Source organism: Chrysemys picta, chromosome 6 (genome assembly GCF_011386835.1).
Source record: "Chrysemys picta bellii isolate R12L10 chromosome 6, ASM1138683v2, whole genome shotgun sequence".
Lineage (NCBI taxonomy): Eukaryota > Metazoa > Chordata > Testudines > Emydidae > Chrysemys > Chrysemys picta.
Window position 1 is genome coordinate 2,191,151 of NC_088796.1, and position 24,561 is coordinate 2,215,711.

The 24,561-nt window shown below is 46.6% G+C and overlaps 1 protein-coding gene across 13 annotated transcripts in view; it reads right to left on the bottom strand.

Moving 5' to 3' along the window:
- UNC13B (unc-13 homolog B) overlaps positions 1–24,561 on the bottom strand; it is a 378,814-nt gene that overhangs the window by 38,085 nt on the left and 316,168 nt on the right. For 12 of the 13 annotated variants that reach the window (XM_065598630.1, XM_065598632.1, XM_065598633.1 and 9 more), the window contains 6 exons: positions 22,768–22,864; positions 21,398–21,541; positions 20,684–20,761; positions 18,036–18,113; positions 9,372–9,460; positions 4,113–4,265 (listed from right to left, as the gene is read on the bottom strand). In XM_065598630.1, the coding sequence (XP_065454702.1) occupies positions 4,113–4,265; positions 9,372–9,460; positions 18,036–18,113; positions 20,684–20,761; positions 21,398–21,541; positions 22,768–22,864 (639 nt within the window). Of the gene's footprint in view, positions 1–4,112; positions 4,266–9,371; positions 9,461–18,035; positions 18,114–19,949; positions 20,350–20,683; positions 20,762–21,397; positions 21,542–22,767; positions 22,865–24,561 lie in introns of those variants that run through there. The other variant, XM_065598634.1, reaches the window with a different exon arrangement.

Sequence of the window (24,561 nt, forward strand, 5' to 3'; positions counted from 1 at the left end):
TAGCAGTTCTGCAGAAAAGGACCTAGGGGTCACAGTGGACGAGAAGCTGGATATGAGTCAACAGTGTGCCCTTGTTGCCAAGAAGGCTAACGGCATTTTGGGCTGCCAAAATGGGGCATTGCCAGCAGATCGAGGGACGTGATCATTCCCCTCTATTCGACATTGGTGAGGCCTCATCTTGAGTACCGTGTCCAGTTTTGGGCCCCATACTACAAGAAGGTTGTGGAAAAATTGGAAAGAGTCCAGCGGAGGGCAACAAAAATGATTAGGGGGCTGGAGCACATGACTTATGAGGAGAGGCTGAGGGAACTGGGATTATTTAGTCTGCAGAAGAGAAGAATGAGGGGGGATTTGATAGCTGCTTTCAACTACCTAAAAGGGGGTTCCAAAGAGGATGGATCTAGACAGTTCTCAGTGTTAGCAGATGACAGAACAAGGAGCAATGGTCTCAAGTTGCAGTGGGGGAAGTTTAGGTTGGATATTAGGAAAAACTTTTTCACTAGGAGGGTGGTGAAGCACTGGAATGGGTTACCTAGGAAGGTGGTGGAATCTCCATCCTTAGAGGTTTTTAAGGTCAGGCTTGCCAAAGCCCTGGCTGGGATGATTTAGTTGGGGTTGGTCCTGCTTTGAGCAGGGGGTTGGACTAGATGACCTCCTGACGTCCCTTCCAACCCTGATATTCTATGATTCTGTGAATCTCAGGAACTTCCTGTGGCCTGGGAAAATCATGATGTGGAAATAAGCTTCCTGAAGATCGAGAGCAGCAAACCAGTTGTTATGAGTCAAGGCAGGAAGAATAGTAGCTGAGGTAACCATGTGGAATTTCATATACTTGATGAACTGGTTGAGACCAAGGATAGTCTCATTTCTCCCTTGGATTTGGAGCTCAGGAAATACTGGGAATAAAATCCCTTCCTGTGATGATAATGAGGAACCTCCTCCCCAGCTGCCAGAGCACAAGGAGTTTGGATCTGAAGAAGAGGCGGTGACTCATTGGAAGGGTCCCTGACAAGGGAGGGGGGATGGCAGAGAATTGTATAGCATAACCCAATCCCACAGTGCTTAGGACCCATCTGTCCATCGTTGCTGATTCTCCAGCACTGCAGAAGCGAGACGGTCTGCCTACAAACTGAAGAGACAGTGTTGAACATCCACAAGTGGTATGGTGCTCTCGATTTAATAGTCAAATGGGCTGCGTTCCCCAAGGTGGAGGTGGATAATCTGGCTGGGTGAAAGCAGATCCATAAGTCCTCCTCCTGTGGGACTTACTGCCCTTTCTAGAGTAGTCCTGGTGCCTGTCTAAAATATGTTTGGGTGATATTGCTGCTGTTGTTGCTGACCTCCAAAATGACGCCTTTTTGTGGCTGGGATATAAATCCCCAAAGAGTGCAGGGTTGCTTGTGAGTCCTTAAACAAATGCAACTTCTCATCTGTCTTACCAGAAAATAAAAATCAACTGTCAACGGGCAGGTCTTCCACACACTGTTGGATGTCTGCACTATTCCAGAATTCTGCAACCGTGATGCTCTTCTCATCATAAATTGCCGACACCATAACTCTGGCACTCGACATTGCTGTTGCTGCTGCCAACTGCAAAAATGTCTTTGTGACCAGATGACCTTCTGCGATAAATGCCTTCAACTCCTCCCTAAAAGATTCAGGCAATTTGTCCATGAAGTTGGCTACAAAGTCCCAGTTCAAAAAACTATCCTTGGACTGCAGTACCTGCTGGTTTGCAACACACATCTGGCAAGGAGGAAGGCAATATATTTTTCTGCCCATGCATAGGAACATCATAACTCTTCTCCGTATGCTTTGCTGTAGGTGTCAAAGCAGCTCTGGAATGCCACAAACCTAGGAGGGCTCCAACAGTGCCTCACTCATAAGGAGAGCTACTCTCCCCGAGTCAAAGACTGAAGGATGTCCACCAATTTGTGCCCTTTTTCCTGCACAAACCCAGCCTCTATAGCCAAAGCATGAAGCTATTCATCGTCAGAGCTCCTGATGTTCCTTAAAATCTTCAGGGCCAGGGGAGGAAGATTCCAACACTCGAATGAGGAGGATGAAGAAAAGGAGCCATTGAAACGTCCTGGGGCAGCACTGGTTCTCGTATATGTGGATCCGTGTGTACCTGCTCTAAGGGAGATGCCTCCACCGGAGTTTGCAATGTAGGTGGCTAGGAGGTGATACCACTGGCTGGTCAGCTTACCTGGCACAGGAACGGGTGGAGGATTCGGATTTATAGAATGAGGAATTGCCCATTGGTTCCATGGAGGCTGCTGAGGATAAGGGCATGGCATTGGGGGCCAACAGCCCCTGTCTCCACTGAGGGAACAATACAGATCCCAGTATCAGACCGGTGTCTGAAGAACAAAGGTGAAGGGAACCATCACTCCAGGCTTGATGCCGAAGGACACTCAAAGTTGTTCAGAAGCAATGGGGGAGCGAGCCTCAGAGAAGCAAGCAAATGGCCAGCCCCATCCCTGGTCCAATAAGTTGTTTGCATCAGCATCAAGGTAGGTCCCAAAGTCAGTGCCCCAAAGACTGTCAGGAATATCACATTCCCACTCAGTACTTTGACTCCCTGTGGAGTATTTACACCCTCCAGACCATTGTAGATCATTGTACTCCTAGTCACAGAAACGAAGCTTCCTCATTTTTCAAATATGTGCTCTCTTTACACGAGAGATCCTAGTCGCAGCTCTATACCTCATCTCCTCTGAGGTCTCTGCTGCAGCTGGAAATCAGAGACCAGGCAGGTGCACAGCGTTGCTTTGCTTTCCTCTCCTTGTGCCAGAGATGAAAAGTAAAGTTTGAATGAAACAAAGCTTCCCCAGAGTCCAAAGGCAGTGGCACTGCTACTTTCAAGGAACACGTGTGCAGCTGTAACAAGTCTGGAGAGGGTGCACGCTGGCATCCTTCTGTAGCTCAGCTGTGTCTCTCTGCTTCCAAACACTAACCACGTATATCTGAATGAGACACCACAGATAGAAGTAAGAGTAAAAGCAGCAGCCCAAGTATTCCTACCTGGCAGAGCCCATTCCCACAGAAGAGTGAACATAACTGATTGTAGGGCCAGCAAAAGGCCACGTGGCCCAACGGATGGGCTCTTTGAACGCTGATTTGAAACACACCTTCCTGCTTCTCTCAGGTGAGCCCTCAACACCCTTCTCCAGAAACACATCAAGGTATTTCTTGGCTTCAATTCTGTGCTTGGCTATAGCTGCCTTGCTCAGCATCAGTTCTCTGCGTTTACTCCCTTTTGCCTGGAAGAGTTCTGATCAGTTTCCCTTTTCACCTCTCACTGACCATCCCCCTGTAGGGCACAGAGAGATTAGACTCACCGGCCGAGTCCCACGAGGCTACATCTATAGGAAGCCATTGGGAGAACTGAGGACGCAATACATAGACAACACTCCGCTCCTTTATATCAAGCATGAAAATCACCTCTCCCAGGTCTCTCAACACCTAGCCAAAATCCTCAGCTGGGTGAAGAGCAGCTGGCCAGAGCTGAACCCAGGCAACAAAGAGGTGATGCTAGCAGGGTGCAGGCAGTGTTTAGAGGAACTTGCCTCCTCTGTAGGATAGACAAGAAGAATAATCCAGGCTCTGCCTCTGACTTGCTGTGCTCAGGAAAGAAGTCATGTGCATTCCCACTTCTACTTCCCACCAATAGAAGGTGATGCTACCTCCCAGGAGTAGTTAGGTAAAGCATGGAAATTGCTTTACGGATGTAGAAGTGCTGCTGTGTATGCATGCTAACTATGACGCACACAGTCCCTTTCAGCATCCAACCTGAGGAGAAGATGGAATGACTCAATGCGTATAAATGCAACAAAATAAACCATTTCTCATGCAACAAAATCATGAATTATACCTGGCGAATGTCATGGGATTCACAGAAACACCATGATATCTGCTGGCTGACACTTTCAAAATGAGAAAGTCTGATACGTCATCCAGAAGCCACCTCTTTTCCAAAGATAAAAACCCTCCGGGATGACTCTGATAGAGAAGACGTCTCTAGGGAATCAGCCAGAAGGCTGGAGAAACCCCTCCCAATCTGTTAGAAATTTTATGGCAGTATGAATACAGAACTGAGCTCTTCTTACTTTCCATCCAGGAAGTCCATTAATGGCCTCAGGACATTGTCCGCGTCTTGCGCCACCGTGTTCCTGGCATTTGCAGGAATATTTCCTGTCCCTTTCACTTGACAGAGTATATCTGACATCTGCTTGACACACTCATCAATACGGCTCTGAAAGCTAGACAGACGAGAGAAGCAAAGTTATTCAGCGGCAAACCTATCACTTTTTTCACATGAAAACATAACTTGTGTTCACTAACTATGCAATACTCCTCTTGACTCCATCCATCTAAGACGTTCCCTATTGCTTCCTTCTCAATGTTGTTAAGAAGGACACACTATCAGAGTAATCAACTGTGTAGAATATCAGTAGTGACACTAGCATCCCTACACGTGGCCTCGTCACGTCGGAGATAAACTCAGTCACTTAATTAGAAAGCTGCCCTTTCTTTTTCCAAGAATTACAACTGCACGTACTGTTCTGTGTTTGGTATATACAGTCTATGACTTCACACAGATCAGTAGTGTAACCAGGGCTCAACTGCAATGCACTGCGGACAGACACATCCCTACAGCTCATTGCCAGACCTTACAAGAGAGAGTTGTTAAAATCACAGGTGCTCAGCAGCAGACACGTGCTGACTGAAACAAGCCCCAATTATACATAAATGTCAAGACTAACTGGGGCTTGGCTAGCCAAGTGAACAATGTCTCTGTCGAAGTGACATGCCGGCCGTTAGGGGAGTTCAATTGTCTGCAACTCCCAAGGATAGACAGACAGAGATCCGAGCCACATCCATTCGGGGAATTAGCTTGTCACAACCACTATCAGTAGATGGCAACCTAGTTACTGCAGACAATCAAGAAGACTCTAATGTAGTGGTTTAATGTGGGGAATACTGCAGCAGAGCCGTCAACACATCAGCTGGGAATGAAGGGAAATGCCTTGACATTTAAGTTTGCAATATTGTTGTAGCTGTGCTGGTCCCAGGGTATTAGAGACACAAGGCGGGTGAGGTCATCTCTTTTATTGAAGAAGTTGGTCCAGTCAGAGGTATCACCTCACCCATCTTGATATTTAAGGCAACTATTACTGACAATAGATGGTAAGTGCGGCATTCAATTAGCTAATGTTTGCGTAGGGCCTTGAACATGTAAGAAGTGCTAGGGATTGCGGCCAAGGTTTAACACTCCTTACTCCACCAAATCAACCGAACATGGGGGCGGGGGTCTAAAGCTGGCTTCTAAATCTATATTTGGGCACCTAAATAAGGGGCCTGATTTCCTATAGCGTTGAGTCAGCGGGACACCTGTGGCATAGGCGGGCCTCTCTCCTTTCAAAACATGCACCCTCTGCTCCTGCTCCTCACTAGGCTCCATGCCCCACTGCCTTCTTCTCTCCCCATGGACCAGCCTCCCACCAGTGCATCAGACTCCACTGAAGCAACCCAGAGCCAAGCCTCCATTCTCACGTTCACCTCTCTGACCCTGCTGAGGGGCTCGAGAGAGTAGGACCACCACAGTGGGGCACTCGAGCGGAGTGCCAGCATGTAGTGCTGCAGCAGCCAAATGCTCAGGGTCTCACTGATCGCCATATTTGGGGTCGGGAAGGAATTTCCCCCCAGGTCAGATTGGCAGGAGAGGGGGGGTTTCGCCTTCCTTTGCAGCATGGGTCACAGGTCACTGGCAGGTTTAAACTAGGATAAATGGTGGATTCTTTGTCACTTGAAGTCTGTAAATCATGGTTTGAGGACTTCAGTAACGCAGCCAGAGGTCAGGAGTGGGTGGGTGAGATTTTGTGGCCTGCAATGTGCAGGAGGTCAGACTAGATGATCATGATGGTCCCTTCTGATCTCAAAGACTATGAGAGGCCTCATATTGCAGGGATCTGTGCTTGGGAATAGGGTGGGCTGTATATAAACAAGAAGTCATCAGCTTCTCAGGGTCCAGCAGCAGCTGCTTCCTTTAGCCCCAATGACGTGAGCCCTCTGGTCTGGACCCTTTCCTCCAGCTGGTGCAGGGACGCAGGGGTTTCCAAACACAGAGGAAGACACCAGCTTCCATGAAAATGACCAGGCAGCTGCACCAAGTCACCGAAACCCAAGAATGCCTGGTTTTCAGGGTCACATAACTACATTAGGGGAAAACATTAAGTGTTGGCAGCTACATCTTACTCTGTGCGTAAACTGCAATATAACTGGGCAGCCCAGCATAAACCAGTCACTGCAGTGAGCTAGGGATGTCAGTCTCTCAGACACCAACAGATAGGATTCCAGCATTCCCCGATTCATATGCCGTCTCCTCTCCTCCAAGGCTTCCAAGAACAAAACATCTAACCCGCAGTTAGGTGTAAACCATGCTATGTTTCCTCTGAGCTATAAAACCTGGAGTATTTATTACGTGTGAAAAGCTGATGTGGAGTGTTACACTAAGTAGGCTGGTAATGCAGCAGTAGTGTCTCAACGCTGTTGATCTATGGAGATGTGAACACCCGACCCAGGTGTGTGTGGAATACATTTACTATGTTTGGGATGTGCGGAATGGGATTAAGGGTGTTCTAAGGACAGAACCACACCAGGCCAGGATGCAGAGAAGGGATTACCAGCTTGCTGAGAGAGACCACGTCAGACACTGATTTAATTTCATTCTTTCTACAGAATGGCCATTTCAGCCATGCAAGTGGCTCCATACCAACCACCAATCTTTAATAAAGCTTGGTTCGAAGGTATCTAGGTCTAAGGTGCCTATCATCTTGGTATCTGAGCTGACAAGGTGGCAGGCAGTTCTCCAGCTTACTCTAGGTTTAGTCGTGGATGTTACTTTTGTACGACCCATGCTGTGAAGTTTTGCCCCCCATTCTTTGGGGAACGGTACAACAAAACAGGGGTCTGCAGATAGCAAAGGGCGTGCTCCAGGCCTGCTGCTGAAAAAGCTCATCTCTTGCCCCTTGAATCTGTACCTAGGCCACCGAAGACAATGTGCTGGAATATCCTAGCTGCCACGGAGGGTCTCTCTCCCCCCCCGGTCTTGGGGTCGGGGTATTGTTATGCAGTGTTGGAAGCCTACAGCCCTTCCAGAAGCCAGGTGTGAGAATGGGAAGAGGTGGGTGTGGGACCATGCGTTGGGATGAATTGCTCTCCCAGTATCCACACTGCACTGAAGACTATCTTGTGTCCATCAGTAATGAACTAAATATGGCTCTTTGACCAAACAAGGCTCTGTCGTGCTGTGCTCTGTAATGGAACTTCCTCAGGACAGAGGGAGCAGGGAATTGAGATGTAACTGTTTCCTCAGCCACGGCAGCTATCCCTCAAACATGAAGAAAAGATCTGATGCGTCAGAGGTGCAAAGTGTCCCAGGAGTTGCCATTTGTACAGACGCTTTTTATGCTAGTGAGGATACCTATTGTACCTCTCAGTTACATCCCTGAGGAGGAGATCTGTCTTGCACAGTAAGCTGCCCTTCCACTTCTAATTTGATACCATCACTTCTGACTAAATGCAGCAGCTGAACCCTATTGACTGGTTAATCTCTCTCTCTGGCACATGTTTCTGAAACACTCCCTGATAACGTGTGCTGATACTGCATAATCTCTGTAAATTACACTTTCGAATGCCAAGATTCCACCCTAATTGTCTTGTAACATTGACACGGTGAAGACAAGTGTCAGATAACAATACTAACCCACTAATTATGATTTCTCACTCATCCTCCATCTAATTATGAATGTCATGGACTCAGTTCCATGTGTTCATATCTCCCCATCTCCTGCTGCCACCATCCATGAATAGCAATGGGAGTTATGCACTTAGTTACCAGTTCCATATGCTGAAAATGCAGCTGTGTGTCGGTAAGTCCCACAAAGTAGCTGATGGTCATAAATACTACAAATGTATGGACGGGAAGCAGAGCAGTCAGGCTGAGTTTTTATTCTTACGACCCAGGTAGGAGCTGCACTACTGGACGTGCCTGATTCATCTTTTTACAGGGCATACATGAGATGAACTGTCCTTATTGTGGGGAATAGTTATTTTCAAAGATTAATAGACTGGATCAATTGGGGGACATTTTACTTAGGAACATAGACTGGAAGGGAACTCCTGGCTCATCAAGTCCAGCCTCCTGCTATCACAGGCCACCCCAGCCTATAAATTCAATTCATAAATGTATCAAGCTCCACCTTATAATAATAATAATAATATATGTAGATATACCTATCTCATAGAGCTGGAAGGGACCCCAAAGGGTCATCAAGTCCAGCCCCCTGCCTTCACTAGCAGGACCAAGTACTGATTTTGCCTCAGATCCCTAAGTGGCCCCCTCCAGGATTGAACTCACAACCCTGGGTTTAGCAGGCCAATGCTCAAAACACTGAGCTATCTCCTCCCCCCACCCCTTAAAACTAGTTAAGCTGTTTCCCCCACTACTCCTGTTGGGAGGCTGTTCCAGAAGCTGACTTCTCTGATGGTTAGAAACCTTCTTCTAATTCGCAAGCTGAACGTATTTTTGGCCAGTTGATACTCAATCCATGTCTCCATACAGAGACCTGGACATCCAGCAACGGTGAAGACAGTCTTCAGCCTTCCAGTCTTGCTTAAGCTGCAACTTTTGTGCTCACTGTAGAGTTGGGATAGCTGAGGCACATTCCTTGCCCAGGTAATTTGTATCTATGATTTGTAAATAAAGCTTTTAATTGCAACTAGCAACGATTCTGGCGCTGGTGCCAACAATGACTGACCAGCCTATAAGAAAGTGCCAACCTTTGCAACACTAGAGTCCCGAGTCTCAGCATGAATCACAAATGCTAAGCCAGCTTCCTTCTGATTGTAATACTCATTTAACAATCAGAAAGCTCTCAGCTGTTACATACCTTAACAGAATGTTTGCATTTAAACAGGAATATCGCTTCTGAATGTTCAACTAGAAACTGCTTTCAGAGCAATGAAGACCAGGACTCAATTCTCCCAGACACATGTGCTGTTAGCAGCAGGATCAGCAATATATGTCAATCCAAATACATTTCACAGTTCAGATTCTCATGTTCTGTTCCCAGGCAGAGCAATGAACACAACAGATACAGTTTTCTGAAAGTTTCTCAGTTCTTCAGATGGAGAATTGAGCACATGAAGAATTGAGCAAATTCAAGGCCATGAATTTGATTCAAAACAGAAACACTGTGAAATTGCCATGTGTTTTACTTTCATCTCTCTCAATCTCAGGAGAGATGCAGCTGGAGTGGAAGAAAAGGAATGTTTCCATGGTTATAGAAGCTAGATGTACTCACCTGTTACCAAACACAACACTGAGCTCATCCAAAACATTGTTCAGTTTCACTTGGAGCTCTTTGAGATTGTCACTTGCTTCTGGGTCCAGCTGTGGACAAAAGGAGAGTGCTTAGCTGGAAAGTGGAGGTTGGTTTGCTGTTCTCCAAAGCACCGTTAGCCACTGATGACTAAATGGTAGAAAAGCACATGAAATATCCTCAAGATTTGTTTACTAGCATCCTTTCCCAGGCCCCACTGTAGAACTTCATGGCCAGCTGCTCTGGAGGCCGTGATAGAGCCACTAGAGACCTCCCCATAGAACTTGGGAGACGTGAACAAAAGTTACTTGGGCTCCTACTTTCCACCACCTCTTCTCAAAGTCATCCCTTTTCCTGCTACTCCTGGAGTTAAGAAATAAAGAAACATTTAACCCTTTCTGGCACAGAACCCAGACTGTGCTGTGTTACTGCAATATATACCTTTGGGTTCTGAGTCACCTTGTGGCTATCAGTTTAATCGAAAACTGGCTTCTTTAAAGTGTGGCTTTTTACTGGGGTTGGTTTCTCCATGTGTGAAGTTGAGAGTAGTTGCGTCACCTTCCACCTCCAGAGTCATTACACAGACTTCAGGCTGCGGTTCAGTGGAACATGGGGAATATGGCCACATTTTCCCCACTCTTTTGAAAATCTGGCCATAACGGTCACAAAGGGAGCTGTTATGCGCTGAGTACTTTTAAAAATATCAACCCTGTTGGGGATCCTGAGCACATGAAGATCTGGCCCCTTAGTGATCAGCCCTGAATACTCCTGAGTTAGACTGAAATACAATCAAGATCACTGTGTGCGAGTCTTTCAGCTGAGTCATTAAAACCGGAGATCCTGTCTGCACTGCATGAATGGGACTGATCCCTTGACCCCTGCCCTAAGAGTCCTGGTTTGCTCCACAATCCATAGCCAATCATTTCCCTCTTCTGCATCTGTGCAGTGTGCCTGATGCTAGGGGTTGCCACTCTCCAGCCTTAGGTGGCTGCATTTCAGCAGGGCAGCGCTGCACATGCGGAGTTTGTGCAGTGCTTTGGGACCCTTTGGGCTGGAAATGCTATATGAATGTAAGACAGGATCACTTCCGCTTACATCAGTCTTCTGGTTCTTAAGCATAAATAAAATGCCTTCGCTGTTTGTGAATTGGGACTTTAGAACGCCAGCCTGACCTCCAACTTAGACCATCTATTCACCAGTACAGTCACTCGTTACAACAGCAGTGTGGTGGCTAGAATTCAGGGGCTTAGGTTTCTAGGCTAAATCTCAGTATTAGAGCTAGACAGGAATTAAATACAACAGGCGTTCCTGCTACCACATTCTGTGCTGGAGCCCTGCTTAGTTTCTTTAGCATCTATCAGAGAAAGCAAAGCCTCTAGGGAAATACAGAGATTTGGAATGGGATTCACTCTTTCCCCTTTAATAAGCTAGCTGGGAAAATCCAGATTTTAATAGGTGTTAGAAAGTGCGCTTACCAGTCTTCTAGATCAGTTTTCAAAAACAGAGAAAGAAATAGCAGCTGTTGGTTTATTTATGCGTCTCAGGAGTGAAGCGCTGCCTGCAGTGACTTTCCTGCTTTATTAATGCGAGTTTGTAATGTTATTCCCTGTGCACCTATTTCTCCACACGGGCAGCAATGAAGATGCAGGATTAGATCACGAAGCTAATTAGAGACTTTGGGCCCAACTCACAGGTACAAAGCTAGGTATACAGTCTCCTAGGGGCGGCTTTTCTTTCTACCCTCCAAGCCCCCCTTCTATTTCCCAGGCATGTAAGACCCCATCAGTTTACAGTCTCCGACGCAGAATGTGTAATGTACAGCACCATTACGCCTCTGAACTCAGCCCGCTGTCCGGGGGAGCGGGACTCAGGATCAGCCTGACTCCCCGTGACATTTCAGACAAATGCTTTACCAGCTGAACTAGAGGATCAGCTCTCTTCTTACACAAGCCAGCAGAACTGGTACTGATCCCCCCCCCCCCACTCCTTATATTCTGCCATTTCTTTCATAGCTCTAGGCTGTGGCGGTGCTGAATCCACAGGACATTTTTAGGTCAGCATCTCTGACAGCGATGGTGCGTTGCAACTCACGACCCTTGGAATGTCGAGCTCAAGCAGTGTACAACTAATGAGTTATTTTACTGTGGAAAGTTACATAAGAATATAAGAACAGCCATAGTGAATGGTCCATCTAGCCCAGTATCCGGTCTTCCAACAGTGGCCAATGCCAGGTGCCCCAGAGGGAATGAACAGAACAGGGAATCATCAAGTGATCCATCCCGTCGCCCATTCCCAGCTTCTGTCAAACAGAGGCTAGGGGAACTCAGAGCATGGTTACTACAGAAGATGCATTGAGTGCATCCAGGTTGCCTCTTACTATTTTATTCTTGTAGCAGTGACCCTCCCCTCCCCTCCCCTCCTGTCAGAGAGCAAAATATGGCTCCTCGGTATCCTATCACCATCAAGTTTTGCACTGGCTAGAGAGGATATCTGGGAGCAACACTTCACCCAGAGGATGAACACTCAGGCCTTTACAGTGCTTCTGGCCAAGGGGCTGCAGACCCAAACTCAGATCCCCGTAGCACTGTGTCTCCTCTAAACTGACCCCGCCCCCTTTTCAGGTGCGATTAACAAGACTGCTACTGACACTGATTTAAAAAGTTTCTAGCTTTTCCCTCATTACACATTAGTAGCCACTAAGTGACAGTGGAAGGAAAGCCAGCTATGGTGCTGAATTTCTCAGCTCAGTGGCAGAAAAGTCCTTTGTCATTACCTAGATGTTGATTCTTCTGAACAGCTGCTAACACACAAGAAGGAAAAGTCTAGATAATGTATCAACTTGCTCCTTAATGGCTGGTATTGGCATTCCCTGTCTTGACACAAACTGCAGGGGATTAACTGAGCAGTGATTGAGGTCCATTAGAAGGGCGTGAGATTGGTGCCTACTATTTCTGTATCTGAATGAGATACAAGTTACAGTCCTTCATAGACTTTCCTCAGCTTTCAGTGTAGCTGGAAACTCTTCTCTGCCAATATGGTGAAGCACTGATAAAGGCTCCTGAATGAACTAATATCTACTTTGCTGCTCAGTCAATGAATGCTAAGTGTACCAGCTATCCATGAGAACAGGAAATGCCAATAAACCTGGCTTGCAGAGCGGAGCAGCAAGAAATATTAGAAAGTTGGCACATTGTAATGCATATCACGACCATGGCATTTCTGCTGGAAGCTGGGACTCGACTGCCTTATTGAGCCTTCACTCTGGGTGCATGGAGCATGACATTGAGAAAGAAAGCTAATAAAAATGTTCTCTTTCTATGAAAGATGAGACAGCCTAGACTACATGGTGATTAATTCTGAACAAATGTTCTAATTCTAGTAGGAATAATACTTGGCACTTCCACAGCATCGTCTGAGGATCTAAAAGCAGCGTCCAGACAATGAATGGAGACTCTCAACACCCACCATGAAGCTGGGAAGTATTATTTCTATTTGCAGAGACGAGGCATCCTGTCTTTATTTGAAGACATCAAGAAATAGAGACTCTACCACTTCCCATGGCAGTTTGTTCCCATGGTTAATCCCCTGCTGGTAACAATTTGTGCCTTATTTCTAAATTTGATTTTGTCCGATTCTAATGTCCACCTCCTGATGGTTGTCATGCCTTTTGCTGTTAGATTAAAAAGCCCTTTGGTACCAGCACTTTCTCCCTGCATAGGTACTTGTACACTGTAAACAAGACACCTCTCACACTTCCTTTTGATAAGCTAAAACAGATTGAGACCTTCTTTGGGGGTGGGACTAGGTGACCTCTTGAGGTCCCTTCCAACCCTGATATTCTATGATTGGCTTATGTCACATGGTCCCAAGGATCACCCACTTTCCCCCCCACCTTTCAGGAAAGGGAGAAGATGGAGGGCTGAGCAAAGCAAGCAGTATGCATTTCTAACTCTACTGTGGATTTGATAGCAGTCTTACAAGACTGAAGAATTCAGCAGGATAAGAAGCTCTTAGCAGGAGCCTGGACCCAAGGAATGCTTTCCCACAGCTCTTATAACAAAGTCAAGGCTGCTTTTCAGCTATCCTGGGGTTTGTCATACAGGGGACTGAGCATTTAAAATGAGGGATAAATCTGGCTGAATACTAAGAAGAGAAGTGAGGTTCTTACCCACGAAAGCTTATGCTCCCAATACTTCTGTTAGTCTCAAAGGTGCCACAGGACCCTCTGTTGCTTTTTACAGATTCAGACTAACACGGCTACCCCTCTGATACTAAGAAGAGAGTATGTTTTACTGGAGCATTTTTCATACAGCTTAGCTGATAGCATGAAAACTGGAGGAAGACAAGTCTACTAAAGACTTTATTCTCAAGGCTCAATACAGTAGCACCTCAGTGTTATGAACACCTCAGGAATGGAGGCTGTTCATAACTCAGAAATGTTCGTAACTCTGAACAAAACATTATGGTGGTTCTTTCAGAATTTTACAACTGAAAATTGACTTAATACAGCTTTGAAATTTTACTATGCAGAAGAAAAATGCTGCTTTCCTTTTACTTTGTAGTAGTTTACATTTAACACAGTACTGTAATGTATTTGCTTTTTTGGGCGTGTCTGCTGCTGCCTAATTGTGTAATTCCGGTTCCAATGAGGTGTTGTTGACTGGTCAGTTTGTAATTCTGATGTTTATAACTCTGTGGAGGCTTGTACTTAAAAAAAATCTAAGTTTCTACACCTTTTAATTAGGCTTTTGCAGGATATCGAGAATTCGTGACAGTGGGCAGTGCAGTACAGTACATGGGTTTTTTATCCTGCAGAAGTTAATGATTGCATAACTTGTGAAAGGCAAAAGGCGGCAGTGAGTGGGCTGCAAAGTCGTTCCTGACGAATGAAAATAGAAAGTATTGCACTGCCCACTGTCAGACTGTTTGTACCATTCCCAAGCAGGGGTCTGTAGAACAACATGAGGGGTGAAGAGAAAACAGCACAGGTGGCATGAATGCTTTACTTGCATGAATTTATGACTGCCACATTCAAAGATATTCAGATTCCAAGGACAGAAGGGACCATTGTGATCATCTAGTCTGACCTTCTGTGTAACACAGGCCAGAGACCTGCCCCAAACTAATTCCTAGAGCAGAGCTTTCAGAAAAACATCATTATGCATTTGTGAAGAGATGAGTGAATTATACAAGTTACTCCAAAGTTATGTCAGTGACGTCACCATAGAATCTGTGCCTACAACATTTACACCACACCACCATTGTGTATAATGCTTTTACCACTACCGATAATTGCAGAAACACTATTTTTCCCAAACACCTGACATTTGAGAGAGGTTTTTAGAAGCTGTATTGATAATATTTGTATCCCTCTAAGTCAAGTTGTCTTAGCAGCATGAGATCCACTGCACAGGCTCAAAGGGAGAAAAATAAAGTATTATAAAACTCTAAAATGATCTAAAAGAGCTTTTCTATCAATTATAAAGTTTTAGTTTGAATGAGAGAATCTCTTGGGATCTTCCAAGGTGGGAAACAAGGGCAGTAGCCCACTGGGAGGAGGATTTTCCAGATCTTTTGTGCTCCACCGTCTAGCCTCAATGGGTCGCAAGATATTGGGTATTAAGCCCAGGGGTTTAGGGCTGAATGCTGCCTTATCCCACACCGGATATCCTGGGGTAATGTTTTAGGGAGAGTACAAGGAATGCAGGCAGGGATGGGATTTCACATTTGGGAAGAGAAGGAACAACTACTCGAAACCTGTTCAGAGCTTTGTAATATTAGAAGTATTGCAGGTGTAGATGGATTAGGTGAACAGAATGCAGCTGAAGTAGTCAAAGTGCATGCTATCTTAAATTCATTTAATCTTTCTCACCACCTACAACTCCTAATTTCTATGATTTGTCTACCTGCAACTCTTAATTTATTAGTATAATTACAGGAAAACTGTCGAGGTGCTTTCATTTAGCCTTAATATGTTGGGTAACAGAAAAAAATAAACATTTACTTAGAGCATTGATGTGACCTCACCATGACATTTTCTTATTTTTTACAGAGAAATACCTCCTCTTATTACTTTCTAAGTAAACACTGCCCTCACTGCTATATTTTAATGCCAACCCCTGTATGAAGTATGGATGCTGTATGCATCTCTTGTAAACACCAAGTAATTGTCCTGCTTTGAAGGAGAGGACAAAAACTTTGCACAAGATGAGGTATTTCCAGAACACAGAATTAGCTCTATTTTCAGAGTCGTCATCTCACTGACTGACCTTCACTGGCCAGGACTAATCACTATCAGAGTAGCCACTAAAACGAGAACAAGGCAGTCTAGGCTAGCGGAACCAAGGCTCTGGCAGGGTTTTAATCTATGCAGCTGAGTACTAAATGCACACCAAGAGGAAACCCTGGGGAGGTCAGCTATTTCAGGTACTCGGCACAAGTGAAATGAAGTATTTCTGGTGAACAGTGGCAGGTGGATGAGGTGAACAAACAGCATGTAGAAAAGAGTTTCACTCCCAAGAAAACCTTCTAATATATTGAGCAAACAATATTCCAGTTGCTCAACATGTAATTTGCATTCTTTTTCTCCCCAGGTTTGCTAGCTCCCAGGCTGAGAGTCAGAGGGTTTGAGCCAGAGCTCCCAGCACATCTCCTCCTCCTGGTATAATCCCACAGTGCCGGAGACCGCTGAAGAGCCTGCAGTTTCATGTCACTACAGGAGGAGGCTGCAAGGGACAAGCTGGGCTGGGAGGGAGAAGCTCGCAGCAGAGGGAGCTCACGAAGGTCCTGGCAGATGCATGAATTTTTGTATAAAAGTACTTTTGTTCCGGATGATTGCTGTGTGATATCACAGCTGAGATCTGCATTCCTGTTCCAGCTAGAGTCTAAGCGCCCTGAGCACCAACTGTCTAGACAGAGGTGGAGTGTTAGTGTACCACAGACGGCGTGCAGAACATACGTACCCTAAACACTCCAGTACACACACTGTACTGTACCTTACACCAAACAGTTCGACATGCTCTTGTTATTTCATTGATGTGATCTTGTATGCTCATGAAGTGCTGAGTCATTACACAGCATTAGGAAGGAGTGTGAAAATACAGAGGTTTGCACACCCCCAGTGCTGGCCACAGGTCTCTCCTGTGAACCTGTGGTCCAAACTGAAACCCCCACCCATGACTTCTCACCTCACTGGGGAAGTGCTGGGATAGGCATTGTTGAGATTCTGTGCAGAAAGATGCAACCTTCCCAGAGGGGGATCTTACCCAGGCTAAGTGAAAGCGTTTATACTGTCATTAAATACAGTTTATCACCAGGCGTTTGAGATACATTCAGGGCTGGCTCCAGGTTTTTTGCTGCCCCAAGCAAAAAAAAAAAAAAAAAGCCCGAGTGCTGCCCCTTGAAAAGTGCCGCCCCAAGCACATGCTTGGAACACTGGTGCCTAGAGCCGGCCCTGTTCCCATTGTAACTATAAGGAAATACCGTGGCTATCAGATAGCACTGTTGGGTAACTTGGCAAATGCTGATTTCCTAGTGGTGACCCCCGTACATGCAAGTGATGCCTTCATAAAATCATTTACATACGTTTAATCATGGGAGCAACTGTTCTGGAAACTGGGCCTTCGGGGCCATTATTGATGTAATATCAAGGCTGGGTGCACCCTGTGCAACAAGTCTAGGTTGCTGGGACATTTTGTTTCAGGAGAACTGAGCTCCACTGTGAAGAAAACCTCTTTGCTGTCATCCTTGTATTAGGCAATGAAAGATTTAGCAGGTTTTTTTGTTTTGTTTTTAAACTTAAAAACAAGCATTTGTCACTTCTTAGAACTATGCCACTGAGCACGAGAGAGACTTGGAAACAACAGTGCAGAGTCAAAAAGCTGAACTGGCACCCCTGAACTAGCCTCTTGGCGTGCAGACAAGAGCGCAGGATCTAGCACATCACAGCTACAGAAAATGCCCCGAGGCTCTGAAAAAGATTTTTTCCTAACATGAGTAGTGTCCTTTTCTTCATCATCCTGAGTCTTGAAAAGCAATGAAAAGAGAGAAAAAGATATACATTATAGCTGTGCATCCTCTCTTCACAAACAGCAACTGAAACAAAATTCTTTCATGTCTTTGAAACTTGCTACCCTCTGAACAAAACATTCACAGGAACACCGCAATAAATCTACCTTGGCAACCACTTCCTTAGGGATCCAAGGAATCAGGCATTACACAGCCTGGGTGTGGTTAGAATAGATTAAATGTAGGTCATTTACTCCCAACCAAGTTACTGACCTTCATTTACACACTGCACAAAATGACTTCTGCCCATAACGTGGAGAGTTTGTTGACATTCTTATCGTATTTAAACAACAGACTTGAAAACATCTTGTTGTGCCCCAGTCCAGCCCACATTAATGCATGTTCTTATTACTGGCTTATTACTTCTTCCCTTGTCCTCCCTCCCCTGCTCCTGTCTGTTGTTCGAAAAACCTGCTGTTGTGTTCAATTAGACTGGAAGATGTTCAGGGCAAGGGCTATCCTTTCACTCCGACAGCCCAGCACCTAGAGCAACGGGGCCCTAATCTTTACTGGAGGCTCTAGGTAACCCAGTAGTTATCACAGAATCACAGATTAAGTAGCCAGTTTTAGTGCTCATACCTCCTTAGCACCCATGGCCTCAAACATCTTCTCGAGCTGCACTCTCAGCTGCTGAATGTTGTTCATCAGGATGCAGGGCTGAAGGAGGCAATGGCAAAGTCTTGTTACTGATTCGGGTGACAACAGTATTATTTGTTCTTTCACTGGCATAGCCAGGGCTAGAATTTCCCCCAGCATGTAAATGAAGAGGAAGGGCAGATTTCAGAACTAACAAAGCTAAGGAGGAAAGTCCCTCTCTCCAACCGGGAAAGGGGGCAGCTGCTTACAGACATGCCAATCAATGGTTAAGGGGTTGCTCCAGTAGACAATTGGCTGATCCGGTAGACAACTGGCAGCTGCCCTCCTGCAAGAGTCCATTCTCACATCACCCTCTCAGCTCTGACCTGTGCAGATCTGAACTGCATACAGATCATAAGGGGAGGTACTGCACACCGAGGTGGCCACTCTCAGCAATTCACACATCAGTGGGGGGGGGAATTTATCTGCTCAAGCTGCCCCTGTTTGCAATTAAGGGACTCTATACAGCAGACCCCAAATGTCTCTAGGGTGGGACTCCGCTAGGGCTGAAGGGAGAAGGGATGCACTGATGTGTCTCTGGCTGCCTCATTCAGAATCTCTCCTCTGAACTCAGTGCCCATGGAGGCACTGAACTGACAACAGCATCCAGTAGGAGTTTGGAGGATTTGTAGCGTAGAGGCCGAGATCGGAAGTGGCATTAATCCTAAGGGGACGAGATGCATCTTCTGTTTTAAGTACCCCTGATGTATGAGCAAATCCACCCGCCTACAAGGGAACAACTCCCACTGGATCAAACACCCATGAATGATGATCCTCTGCTCCAGTAACACCCCTGACAAGAGCGCCAGACTTCCAGTTGAGTGGAAGCTTTTCTATATAGGGGATTCGATTTTGCCAAACCCTACTTCTACCAATCAAGGGGTTTTCTAAGGGTGCTTCCCAATTGTTCATATACATAGGGAAACTCCTGCCTGACCTATATGAAGTAAGGAAGGTCACTGACTTGGGTCTTGAAGAAAGGAGCATCTGGCAGACTGACTGCGTTCTAGGTCACAACAGTGGAATGGCTTGTCTTGTTTGGACCATCCCTCTCGAGCAGAACTGGGGGATGGCGGTGTCCCAGCCCCGTCTGCTGTCATTCATGGTTATGTCTACATGATGGGGCGTGCAATGGGCATTTTCTTCCCAAGATTAAGCTAAGGTTTCCATCACACTAGCCCAGATCAGATGTGGACTATTTTGGCTTCCCAGTCTCTTTGGGGTAATTTGCTGCTGTTTGTGCGTGCCATTAGCAAAAGAAAACTTTGGGAAGGAAATGTTACGTTTCCCCGAACATGGATGGATGCCAATTCTATATGTATCCCTGGCAGGCTATCAGGTTGGGTATAGCACAGAGCACTGTTCAGAAACTACAGAAGATTTGAACTATTTGTGATCACCACAGGTGGAATCCATTTGCATGCTGTGGTCTTTACTTCAAGAAAATGGTGGGAAATTATTTCTTTTGAAGAAAATAATTATGGGTAGAAACAATGAAACCATATAAACAATTAGCACTTGCAGCAGAAAGGGGAGAAAGACTTGGTAAACATGAAAACTGAGTGAACAACATTAATCTTTTTCTTCCACTCTCTTGGGGCAGCCGCAGCTGCATTACCTATTGAACCGCACAGGAAAAAAATACACCAACTAATGGCCCTGAGTGACACCTAACGATCACTCCTCTGTGATCCGAGTCTGACTTCTCTGGTGCCGTGTCCCGACAACGTCAAGGACAGAGTCGGGATTACATGAGCACAAAGGGAGAAAACCCATTTGCTAAGAGGAGGCTGGAGCATTCCCCTGGCTTCATTAAAGAAGAGCGTCAAGAACAGCATGCGACAAGCATCCAGATTTCAGACACAGAGTTTTATTTACCACCACTATGAATGACCTAGAAATGGGGCTGAACAACAAGTTAGTTAGAAGTAGGGGATACTAAACTGGGAAGTGTTTGCGAAAACCAAATGGGATACAGACATGGTACAAAGATCTACAAAGAGTGCCCCACACCCATTTCTTTTCATAGCCGTAAAACAAGATTTAGACAATAGGGTTGATGCCTCACTCCAAAGGGCCCTGGAAAAAGGTGACAGCAGCTGTCATAAGCAGTTCCCCAGGTTCAGAATGAAAAGATGGGGAGAAGAGTCCAAGCCCCAGCAAGTCAGACAGAGTCTACCTTGGCCATCACCTTGTCACGTGGCCAAGCACACCATGGTCCATCTCTTCCCGCTACAATTCCATGTGCGGCTGCAGCCTGGGGAGGGAGGGAGGGGATCACAGCAGAGTCTGCAAGGTGCATGCATCTGGAACATTTATTTCCACCTCCTTAATGGAGAGCAAAACCCTCTGACACGGGTGTGGTGGGACTGACACACACCAAGTGCCCAATTTTATTTTATAGGTGAGCAAATCAAAGTTAACGCCATAAAACGCTTGGGGCTTGATGACATGAGCAAAATGACGAGGTTTATGGCTTCCCAGCTGCAGTACGAGGACTCCTTTACCTGCTATTTTAAACCTATTGCAGAACGGTTCAATGATGCCTGGGTTTCTAAAGGGGGGCGGGGGGGAAATCAAATGTTACTCACTAGTTTCTCCTTGGAGCAGTAGGACTGGAAACACTTGGAGAGAATGTCAGCGTACTGCATCAGCACTTTCCCAATTGTCTGCAAAGACAACAGTGAACAATGTTATGCTCTCCTCTTCCACTGAGGAAGGCAGGATGTTTGCAGGAGAACACGAAAATAAAACCAAACCAATAACTTCGAGTAGACAGGATTCGCCAAAACACTTAGCTTCTGTTCTTCAGGGTTCATTAATTTCATTTTTGGGTGGCGATTTCTTTAAGCAATTTTTGATTTTTATGCAGATGTCTGAAAATCAGGCTTTTTAAGGGCTCTCTCTCTGTGTATACTGTAATGAATAATCTCTTTGTAATGTTCCTCACTGCACTTTAACGTAGTACTGTTTCAAACAGCACTATGTTAAAGCGGACTAGGGACCATTTAGTGCACTGTAGCAGGATCTACATGAACCAATTAATGTGCAACACATTAGCGTGCTTTGGAAATCACACCCCTGTGGTGTGTGTTATTGCTCCACAGAGACAGGCCCTTAGATACATGTAACTATTTCTGGTGTTTACTGGAGAAATGCCAATGTTTTCTAAATTTTTATTTTATTTTATTTTTTGTACAGGGGGTGTTTTATCAGTGTTTATCGGTTAAAACCAACAATAAGAAGCCCTAAAAATACTTTAAAGTTCTCCATACAATTGAAGGCCGATGAACTAGTGCTGTTACCTTAGCAAACCTCCTCATATAGTGAGCAACAATCTCAGGGTCTGGACACTCCAGCTTCTTAATGATCTCAAAGCTCTGATTGAGCTGTGTGAAGACATCCACCACCGAGCAGGAGAATAGAGCATGCTCAGATGTTTGCTGGAACTAAACAAAAAACACATACGGTAATTTCTGAATGTCTTGAACTGATTTGGGAGAGGCAGCTGGTATTTCCCAGGTGTCGGTCCTTTCTCTACTGTGTGGGCACTGGGCAGCTGCAAAGCAGAACACATTCACCCCAGAATTAAGGAAGGAGTTTTCAAAGGGGCCCAAAGAAGTTTGGCACCTAATTTTCAGTGGGCTCTAAGGACCTCGCTCCCTTTGACAATTGCAGTCTAGACCAGGAAGGGATACGGCTCAACACCCGGGAATGGCAAATACACTGCGGAGACCTTTCATGAAATGCATCATTTGCCTGTTCGTTTAATGAGCAACATGGAAAAGAAAATACAGATTTTTTTTCAAATGGAGAAATATAAATGAGGGCTCTCATCCAAATTCAAACAGGCTATGTACATCACAGCAGAGCCTTCTGGGAGCACTCGGTGAGGTTAAAGAATAGCTGGATTAAGGTCACTTTTACTGTCACGGTTAGACACGTACCTAGTTTTATGTATTTCAATGACTTATCTCACAGGCATGGGGATGTGGGAGAATGCCAAGCCTCTTGCCAGGGCCGCCCAGAGGATTCAGGGGGCCTGGGGCAAAGCGGGGGAGCTGCGGCGCTTGTACTCACCCGGCGGCGGTCTGGGTCTTCGGCGGCATTTTGGCGGCGGGGGGCCCTTCAGTCGCTCCGCGTCTTTGGCAGCACTGAAGGGCCCCCCGCCGCCAAAATGCCACTAAAGACCCAGACCACCGCCGGGCCAGGGCTTGCGGGGCCCCTGCAGGGCTGCCGAAGACCCGAACCACCGCTGGGCCACCGAAGACCCGGATCGCTGCCAGGCCAGGGCACACGGGACCCCTGCCGCCGAAGACCCGGATCGCTGCCAGGCCAGGGCACACGGGACCCCTGCGGGGCTGCCGAAGACCCAGACCACCGCTGGGCCGGGGCTGCCGAAGACCAGGGCTCGCGGGCCGGGGCCCGGGGCCAACTGCCCCCCCCAGGGCGACCCTGCCTCTTGCTGACACAGATTAGCAGCAGCAGTGTATGTAAATGAATTGCTCTGCTCTCCCTATTAGGTTAAAATGGTTCATGAAGACCTGGGGACAAAGTTTCAAGATAAAAGAGATTCCCATTTGTTCAGTGAGCTAAAATGGCTGTGTCCGCATTCAGGCTTCTGAATTTGCTGTGGTAATATTTGGTTCCTGGGCACAGTAATCCAGCTACATACCCCATCTTTCTTATCTCTCTCCAGGGCTCCATGCAGGAATTCCAGGGAAACATCTTCATTCTCATCCAGCCACTGCATCACAAATTGCTCAAACCATCTGCCGCGGGGAGAGGAAGGAGAGCAAGTTACAGTGTGAAACACAGCCGCCGCCGCCGGGGGCCTACTCACAGCTACTAATCTTGTGGCATTCCCACCTCCCAGCACTGATGAGGCTTTCAGTGATTCAAATGCCTTCAAGACAGCAAAAATCCTGGCTTCCCTCTCCCCAGCTTTATTGGTTCCATGTATTGCCAGACAGCAGCTGACCCTCCAGCGAGCCAGGCTGAAAGCTGATTATTATCTGCCTGGGTGCCCAGCTGGCTTTCCCCAGGGAGGATCTGAAGGGCAGCAGCACCCGTGCACCCAGGTGTACTTACACGTGTGCCCACACTGCTGCCTGGGCAGGAACAGGCCACAATCTCGCCTGGCCCCCGCGCACTGGATTGTCAGACAGGGCCCCTCATACCCACACGCTTCAGCACAGTTGCTACCATTTCACCCACTTGGTTCGTTCTCCCCCTGCACTGTTCCACCTCTGCTCGTGCTCTCTCCCTCTTCAGTAGCTTGGTTCTGGTTTTGCTTTCAATGTTTTTACTCCTTTTTCTCTTTTCCTGTGTGTGTAACTAGCCCTCTCTCTCCGTCCCCCCAAGAGCCGTGTGCTCACTGGGCTAGTGAGACTTTTACCAGTGGCTCTAAGGAATTTAACCACACATCCTCCCAGGGATGAGCTAAGGGATTCAGGTATGGGAAGAGAAGTTTGCTGTGTGAGCTTGCAGCTCTCGCTGTGGGATCCCATTAGGGGCATTTGCATAAGGAAAGAGAGAAGGAAGTGGCTTCCCTGGGCCTCCTGCCATTTTGTCTCCAGGTGCAGGAACATATTTTGGAAGTTGGGGGAGGGAGATCCCAGATGAGGCAGTTTTCTCCACCCCAACGCTGGTCTCCGCTGCCCCATACCCTCCCTAGGGTAGCCTGGCATCCTCTCCCCTGAAGGCACAACTGCTCTCCAAGTTGGATCCAGTCTGTTAGACTCTTTGGCATGCTAAGTCATTAACATTCTGGGAGAACGCTTGAGTAACCAGAGCTCAACGACTGGTTGGTGGCACTATACTATCCCCATAGGAGATGCCGGCCCGTGCAGGATCAGCAGTGCCATGGTGACTTCTCTCTTGTGAGAGTGCAAGTGACTTTAGTGCATATGAAAGGGTCCAGATTGACCCACCCTAGAGTGGAGCTCTATGAATCCCAAGAACAGGCCAAACACGGGCAAAGGAGAACAAGCTTCCCCACCTCCCGTCCTGGAGAGGGGAGAGGCTAGCATAGCAGGATGGAAAGGGCTCTGGAAACAGCCTGTTAACAATGGGTGCCCTTGTGTGCCAAGGAGGTAGCTTTACAATGTGGACATTTATCCCCTTGGAACTGGACTAGACTCTTAACTCAGTGCACCAGACAGCTGCCAGTACTGATGTGCGGGATCGGAACCAGAGAACAGGAGGAGAAAGGATCTGTGTCCCATCAGCAATCCCTTGAGCTAGCCAGACCCCGGTCTCTAGCTGTTTGAAAGCATCAGGACAATACAGAGGGGAGGTTTGCGGCGGTGTTTAAGCAGCAGCATAGCATTTAAGGTTTCATCTGAGTTAAACGTCTCTCTAGAGTTCATTACACAGCTCTTCTATATGTAAGTATTTAAGTACTGCAGCTGCAGCAAATCTCACTTTCATATATTACCAAACAGCATTCACAAACAAGGGAAAAGGG